Source organism: Saccostrea echinata, unplaced genomic scaffold, assembly GCF_033153115.1.
Source record: "Saccostrea echinata isolate AGI-Se365-2 ecotype Australia unplaced genomic scaffold, CSIRO_AGI_Sech_v1 ptg000029l, whole genome shotgun sequence".
Classification (NCBI taxonomy): domain Eukaryota; kingdom Metazoa; phylum Mollusca; class Bivalvia; order Ostreida; family Ostreidae; genus Saccostrea; species Saccostrea echinata.
The window spans coordinates 2,380,256-2,388,596 of NW_026889778.1; the positions used below are offsets into that span (position 1 = coordinate 2,380,256).

Sequence of the window (8,341 nt, forward strand, 5' to 3'; positions counted from 1 at the left end):
TGTTACATAATCAAAGTTCAGTGATAGGACGAACAATTGTCACTTATTAAGTCTACTTCCTAATTGCCAAAGTAATGCTATAGATAAACAATTTCTCTATTTAACACAAACTTCAGATGAGCAAAATGTAAAATAAAATACAAGAACTATTTGCATTGCTTCATTTCTTATTCGAACAAATAAAAAAAGGGAGGAAATAGGGTCAATTCAAAAATCTTATTTACATTCAGATTGGACGCGTGTTTAAAAGCCCCCCCCTCTCTCTCTCTCTCTCTCTCTCTCTCTCTCTCTCTCTCTATGTATATATATATATGTATATATATATAAAGAATACATGTACATCGTAGTTATGAAAACAAATCAAAATTCTATTGTTGAATCTGAAGTAGATGTCCAATATTCACTTCACAATATTCCAAAACGATTAGTAGTTACGATAAACAATAAACGTCACCATACAACTTCATTGTACATCGGCATGAAAATATATATATATTAGCATCATTTTTATAGAAAATTATTTTTTAAAAATGAGATGGATGTTCTTTCAAAAAAAGATATATATCATATCCTTAAAAAGATGGCCCCTTCACAACTATCACATAACAAACACAATAAGTACACATATATGAAAAGAATACACATGTTTATATATAATTTTCAGTGAAAACGTGGTCCTTTTCTTATTTTTTTTCCCCGTGAGTTGTTAATAGGAGACAGGCGGTGGTCCACTTCCGGAGTTTGGAGGGACGACTATTTCACTATCACTCCCAATACTGTGTAGTGTCGTTCGTTGTGTTGGGGACTTAGATGAGTAAGGGGGAGGAGCCTGAGAATACGGGGGCGGAGAATACTTAAGGGCTGGGGGCACTTGTGCACTGTAAGGTGGCGGAAACTGTTGATTAAAAGTCAAATCGTAAGGGGAAAATCCGGGACTGTGATTCGACGACCCTGCAAAAAGGTAATAGATTTGTTAATAATATTACAATCTTAAATGATGAATAGTACAAGGTATTGTTTGTTATGATGCCTAGTCTCTTTCTTAGGAAGGAGGGTACATGTACCTTATATTTTTCCTTGCTAGTGTTGGAAAGAATCATTTCTATCTACGACCTCTTGCTTGGTCTAAGGACAGATGATACTAACAAAACAAAAGGACGCCTGAATTGGTATACATTTTCGGACCTTTTTTGATTGAAAATGATTGAAATAAATTTTCAAAATTGTAAGAAATTGTGAACTTTCTATGATGTTCAAAATTTTAACTTTCTGCAACCATCTTTATAAATCTTTACAACTTTTTTGTCACTTTCAATCCCATTATTGTGAAACTTTGAATGGACTATTACAAATATGCGGTCAAGCTTATTCATTTACATAAACATGACTTAAGTTGTTATTTTCAGGATTTTTTGAGATAAGTTTGATTGTATCATCTGTCCTAAAATGTGCACCCAATGAGCGCTTGTCTGAGATAAGGGCATTGACGCTAAAACATTTTCTTGTGATAAAATGCTTTGATTTATTACAGTTTCTGTCTGTATTGATGATGTACCAAATCAGCTGGCTCTCAGCTATGATGAAATGTTGAACTTAAAGGACCTTTACTTGTAAAGGCACAAGTCTTAATATACCGGTGAATCTCGAAGACTTGGTACTCATTGACCTTCAAAAGAACTGTAAAGAAATTTTCACCTGTGGTGATAGCCATCGTTCTGGACTGATGAAGCACCGTAACGTTTGCTCCTCTACAATTGTGACTAGATACCGCCACTGAGGAACATGATTCCTTCCGCCAATGTTTCTTAAGCCAGCAGTACACAATCCCAGCAATGACAGCGATGAGTAGCGCTACTCCGATGATTATGCCGACGATAAGACCGGCGAAGGAACAGCAGTGTTGGTCTTTGTAGTCACCACAACAGCCATGTTCACAAGGGAATTTGTCTTGTCTGTTCTCACAAAACGTCTCTTCCCCGGAAATATCTGTAAATATTAACAGGGTTGTTGTCAGAAGCATTAATAGAAAATCAAATCAATATAGGATTCTATGATGAAATGATTGCTGAGATTTCTTAATGTCTGGGAGATATATCACTGACTTGCGCAAGGAAAATATCACTGATTGATTGATGGATGTTGTTTAACGTCCCATTCGAGAACTTTTTACTCATTTAGAGATGTAACCTGCTTTAGGTGAAGTGCGAGAAATTATAAGCTATGCATGGCGCTTACTGCCTAAGTAATGAGGTATCTTTATCTGCAAACGCCTACCGTGACATACCTCAGTTTTTAAGGTCTCATCCGAGAAACCCGTGACTTTCATTTCTAGCTCCGGCGCTTGACGAAGGAAAAGTAACTATTTAAAACATCTTAGGTTTGAGACGGCGACGGGAAGGAGAATGAAACCCGGAAGTCAACACTCTACCCTTAGCTACTGGTCATAAGTAGAATAAGAAACAAAAGACGAGTATAACGATAATCTGTAAGATGACAAAAATGAAATTTAATTTTAAAAAGTAGTTCCTATTGTAATTCCTAATTAGAATGTATGAACATGCTCTATGTATGAACAATTTCTAAAACGAGGTGAGTTATTGACAAGCAAGTTGATGAAACAAGAATATTAACAGTCTCTTTTAAAGTCATCATTTCGTAAGTTCTATGGTCGATACAATGACCTTGTCAGCAAATACAGTTTATCATTAAGTCATATGCTGACTGGCGTTTTTCATATAAATGGTTAAGCCGTTATTTACACACTGAATTGTGTCGACGGATTGTGACCGGTCGGCAGGGGATGCTCACTCCTCCATGTCACCTGATTCCACCTCTTATGTTTTTGAAGGTCTGTGCTTGCTCCGCTCCCGATTTGTATTGTTTTAATGGACTTAGAGCTTGAAAACTGTTCGTTATCTCCAAATTTCATTGAGTCCAAATGTAGAAAGGGTTCAAATGACAGATTCTATAAGATCAAAAGCATACTGCATATTTTCTTGACATGACCAAATAAAAGACAAAAAAAGTTTCAAATTTGATATCTCTTGGAGGGATTTGAAAATCTTTCGAACCTTTGGTGATCATTAGCGGTCGAAATAGAAATTCTAAAGTCTTAATATACGTCTACATAATATGGAAAGAATCATCTACAAAATATGGCCAGTCGTAAGTTTACCTTTTTAGTTTACTTTTGAAAAGTAAGAGAAGATGCCGTGAAAAATAAGCTGTGAATATCCAATTAAAGCTTCTTTGGGAAGTTACAATTATAATAAAAACACCATGTTTTATGTGATTTAGTTAAAGATACCTTGATAAAAGAAGTTGAATGAAGAAGAATCACTCTTTAAAAAAAACAACAAAGAAAAGGACACAAAATTACAAGTTAATTGGATAATTGAATTATACTACAGTAACTGATATTTTTGTGAACATACTAGATATATAGAGTCTCAATTATTTGCGACTTCAACTCTAAAAATGGTAGGTCTGAGAAATGGATCTTGTGAAGAAAAAACAAGCCGACCGGAGAACTGTGGGACAAATGAATTTTTAATGCCATGATGAAACCGATTGTCAAGACGGTAAAATCAATACGGATCTCGTTAAAATATCTCTTTTATCTTACACTGTCGTTGTTGAAGTATATTATTACCTTACATCAGGCAGAATAGATTTATTTATAGGATTATTGGGTGTTAATAAGTACTCTAAAGCTAGTTATTACGGGAATACTAAGCTGATTCTTTGTTTATGATATTTTGATAGTTATTCTTAGGTGTTACATTGTACTTTCACCATCCGTACTCAGATGTACTTATGATGAAAGTACCACATGTACATATCCTATAAAGATTGATTGATTGATTGATTGATTGACGCGAATGTTGTTCCGTTGTTATCATTTTATTCAAGCTAAAACAGTTGCGGAACATAAGCGCATTATGGATATCAATTCAATAGGAGACGACGCTTTTTTAGAAAAACCGGAAATTTATTACAACAGACAATGCCATGATGGCACATCACCGCCATTTAATGAATTCAATACCAATACTCACATCAGTAATAATTCATAGATCATGATTTACAACATATTTAAGTGGCAGTGTAAATTAAATATTAATTTTCTTAAACTCCCAGAACCTTTTTGATAAAAATGTAAATCACCCCCACCCCCCACCCCCCACCCCAAAAAAAACCCAGTAACATCAAAACGTATGCATTTCAATACTTTTCTACATCATTCGTAAGGATAAATAAAGGACCAGTCCAGGCTGTTTGACGTCACGACTGCTTCATCTACAATATGGATTTTTTAAACATCAGTCTGATTCTCTACAAAAGTCTCAAATTGATATTAAAAAAAGATGCTTGAGTTCCTCATTGACAACATTACATAAAGTCAAGTCTTTTTTTCTTCTCTTTTTAGGTCACCTGAGTCACTCAGGTGACCTATTGCTATCCGTTCTCGTCCGTCGGCGTGCGTCGTGCGTCTTGTGTTAACATTTGAACATTTTTAGCTTCTTCTCTGAAACCGCTTAACCAATTTCAACCAAATTTTGCATATAGCATCTATGGGTAAAGAGGAACAAAAATTGTGAATTTCATGGTCCCTGCCCCCTGGGGCCTGAGGGGTGGGGCTAAAACCACCAAAAATAATGCAATCTTTAAAAATCTTTTTCTTTACTCCTGGACATCAAGCAGTCAAACTAGTGGCATCATTGTAATAAGCATTGAGCCCTCTACCAAAATTGTGAAATTCATGGCCCCAGGGTCAAGGGTTCTGGCCCCAGGGTGGGGCTATATAGATCATATAGTGAAAGTGCATAATTTCTTTGAAAATCTTCTTCTGCTCCTGGGTATTAAATAAAGTAACTAAGTACATAGTTATGAAAAGAAGAGTGCCTCTTCCAAAATTGCGAAATTCATGGCCCCAGGGTCAGGGGTTCTGGCCCCAGGGTGGGGTTATATAGATCATATAGTGAAAATGCATTAGTTCTGGTGTTAGGGTAAGGCTTTGTTGAATCTGTAGTTTAAAATGCATTGTACCTGTGAAATTCTTCTCTGCTTCTGGGCATATCGGAAGCAAACTGAGTAAAGTTTAAATGATATAAGTAAGCGTATTTCTACCAGATTTTTGAACATCTGGACCATTTGTCTAAGCATTCTGGTCCTGGGCAGGGCTCTATTAATTTGTATTCTACTGAGAGAAGTTATTCCCCTTTTCCATTCACCTTTGATAATTAATCACTGTAAATAATGTATTTGAAAGGTTAATAGAACAAGATAATTATGCAAGAATGTTTATCGTATAATTCAAAAAGTACTTTCTTAGTTTTAATAACCAGGGAGACCTGTAAGTAATAGATAAATAAAAATGAGACAAAAATAACTTATCTTATTAAAAGTTCTTCAAAGAGCATAAGAGAGGTCAATACTAGAAGTCTTAATATGGGTTTTAAAATAGTGCAGAAGCACTAATAGTTTGTTAATAGTCTGCATGGTGATAGTGTTAAGTGGGGGACAGATTAGAACTTAATTTATGAGTTGATACTGAATACTAGACTAATTATTTTGTTGATCCTGATCTTCCTACTTCTCTTGCTTTAGGGCGACAAAGCTTCATCTATCAGCGTTTTTAACTTCTAAATTGTTGTATTATACCCAGGTGACCGTTAAGGCCCTTGGGCCTCTTGTTTTAATATACCATGCAAAGAATCGCAGTTCCCATAAGCATTATCTATAAGTTGTTGGCAGAAAATTCTAAGAAAATAGTTATTTTTAAGTTAAATATTCTCAATTTTGAAATTAAACTTTTCGTGAAAATCTACGCAAGTATAGGTAACAGAGGTAACTCTTAAATCTCCGTTATTTTTGCAGTAATTTGTGCAGTTTAATTATCATTTTTACACAAGAGGTGAACATGCACTCCCGTTTTGACCACATGAGGTATTTTGTATAAAACTAATGGTGATACATGAAAATACCCAAATACTGCGTTTGACCTTGAATAGAAGAAGATAATATTTCAATATTAACATAAATATTCTCTGGCAGCTATATAATACGTCTGCTTGCTACGTTAATGATTTTAATATACTCCAATATTGTATTATGATGGAATTAATTTGTGCCAATGATCTTCAGGACAGTGATTGAGTGTCATTAAGGAATAACTGATCGAACACACGGGTGAATGCTGGCGTTGCGCCCTATGAGAGCTGTATAGTTGTAACATTTTTTTTTTTTAATTTTGTCGTTATTGGTGGTGGTGGTTTTTCTTTTTTAATTATTTATATATTTTAACTTTTTTTATTTAAGCATTGAATTCTTATTTTTAAATGTCGTCGGTCCTATAGCAGCACCTAGCCGTGCCGACAAATTGAATACCGCGCGTTAGCTTGCTGTAATAGGATCGACGACATCCAAAAATAAGAATCCAATACCTATAATTACATTCTCTAATTTATTCTCTTCTAAAATTGTTAATTTCGTTCATCTTTATTATGAATTTAGCCTCTTTCAGAACTGGTTTGCTTGATGGACATGTAAGAGCCGTTGTGACGTGGAAAGTTAAATAATGGAAATAAATATTGCTAGGGAAAAAATTAACATGTTATGATTTTAAAATAACTTTATTTTTAGTTTTTAATTAAATTGAGCCAAAATAATATTCATTTTGATGTTCCTAGAGTATTGAAAATGCATCTAGTTTCCTACTGTGTATTCTACCGCGCGGTGACAAGGTTTTGCACGTGTTTTAGGGTATTGAATGTTCAAGATTTTCAATGGATTTTATTAAGAAAATTACACTGAATATAAATATATTTTTTAATGACTTTATCAAAAAAACATACATATTTGTTTTTTAGAAGCTCTGTGAAAAAGTTGCGTATTGCGCACTTGTGCGTGTATGGTTGTATAGCATTTGGTAACATTTCAAGCTTAGGTTTTGTCTCGAAACCCCCGTGTTAACAATCCTAGGTAACAAAAAAAATAAATAGGTTACTATAGTTTACCATAGTATCAAAGTTCTTTTTACTATAGTAAATCAAAGTATTTTTACTATGGAAATCAGATTGTTACATTTTTTGTTCTTATATTCAGACATGCACTTTTTTTTATATTAAATGGAAGTATTATTTGTAATGTATATTCACATATTATTTTCAAAGTTTACATCACCGTTATCGATTTTAAGAGATTTTAAGCTTTGAAATCTCAAAAAAAAAGTTCCAGAGTGAAGATTCATAGTAAATCAAAATATCAATGTTTTACTATAGTTAACTATAGTAAATTTTTGTTAGGGATTCACTGTTGAAATATTGTTTGACTAATGTATTGTTAACCAACAAAGGGAGGGTCCTTATTCTGTCATGGTCTCTGGGTCATGGTTGAGATATCAATAAGGTTTCAAATAATAATAATAATGAAAAATTATAAAAATAAAACAAACACACCGGGAATAACAAACAGGCGAATCAACTGAGATAAAAGCGAAAACAGAACACCTCAAATTCCTAAAATATGACTAGTTTAGAAAATCTGAAATATATAAGCATGAACATTGTCTTACCTGAAATGAAGACGATTATAATGAATAAAAGTTGTTCCAAGATTAGTTCCACATTCATATTTTGTCAGGACATTTAAGGAATCTCGACTAAAACGAAATCAGAGGAACTATGCACTGGAAAAAGAGGAAATATGACGGAGAAGGCGGGTAATCCATCCGCCATCACAAGCTTCAGCAATTATTTCGTATGCATTAGAATATAAAGCTAGGTTTTTAAAAAATCAATTATTTGTTAGGTGGGCTTTGTGAGAGGTTCAATTATATTGCGACCGCTCTCATTTATTGGACACGTAGTCATAGGTACAACGGATAGATTTCATCGATTTATGACGCGACATGGATATAATTCCTTCGGGATCGATGTTTTCAAAATTCTTAATTGTCAATCGTCTGCCTGTCCCAGTCTCAAATAATCGATGAAAGAACGTAAGGAGAGTCCGGAAACAAAAGTTATACGAAACCGTATTGATTTAACATTTAAATATATTTTTTCAGTCATAACATCGCGGAAAGTAAATATTTAATGCTTATACTTTAATTTAATTTTATATTATGTGTATATCAAAGAACGTACTAAAGAAGTATTAAAAAGGACTTGCGATTCTTGAATTGAGTTTTTTTTTTATGCCATTTTTTAAAATTTGTGTATTTCCCTTATCCATAGGCGTCGGAACCGGGAGGGGGGGGCTAGGGGGGCTTAGGCCCCCCCCCCACTTTTTTTGCAAAGATATACATAATATAGGCGTTGAAAATTGGGTTTATCTT

At 34.0% G+C, this 8,341-nt stretch overlaps 1 protein-coding gene across 1 annotated transcript; it reads right to left on the reverse strand.

The window, feature by feature from the left end:
• Positions 1–298: 298 nt before the first annotated feature.
• On the reverse strand, positions 299–7,697 carry LOC133194345 (cysteine and tyrosine-rich protein 1-like). Its single transcript, XM_061330323.1, has 3 exons — positions 7,577–7,697; positions 1,696–1,986; positions 299–951 (listed from the first exon to the last, which is right to left on the reverse strand). The coding sequence occupies exons 1-3, from the start codon at positions 7,632–7,634 to the stop codon at positions 707–709; spliced, it is 594 nt and encodes a 197-aa protein (XP_061186307.1). The 5' UTR covers positions 7,635–7,697; the 3' UTR covers positions 299–706.
• Between the last annotated feature and the right edge of the window lie 644 nt (positions 7,698–8,341).

Coding starts and splice junctions, on each gene's coding strand:
- LOC133194345 (XM_061330323.1), bottom strand. CDS start 7,634: ATGAATGTGGAACTAATCTTGGAACAACTTTTATTCATTATAATCGTC. Junction 1,987..7,576: donor TATAATCGTCTTCATTTCAG/GTAAGACAATGT, acceptor TAATATTTACAG/ATATTTCCGGGGAAGAGACG. Junction 952..1,695: donor AACGATGGCTATCACCACAG/GTGAAAATTTCT, acceptor ACCTTTTTGCAG/GGTCGTCGAATCACAGTCCC.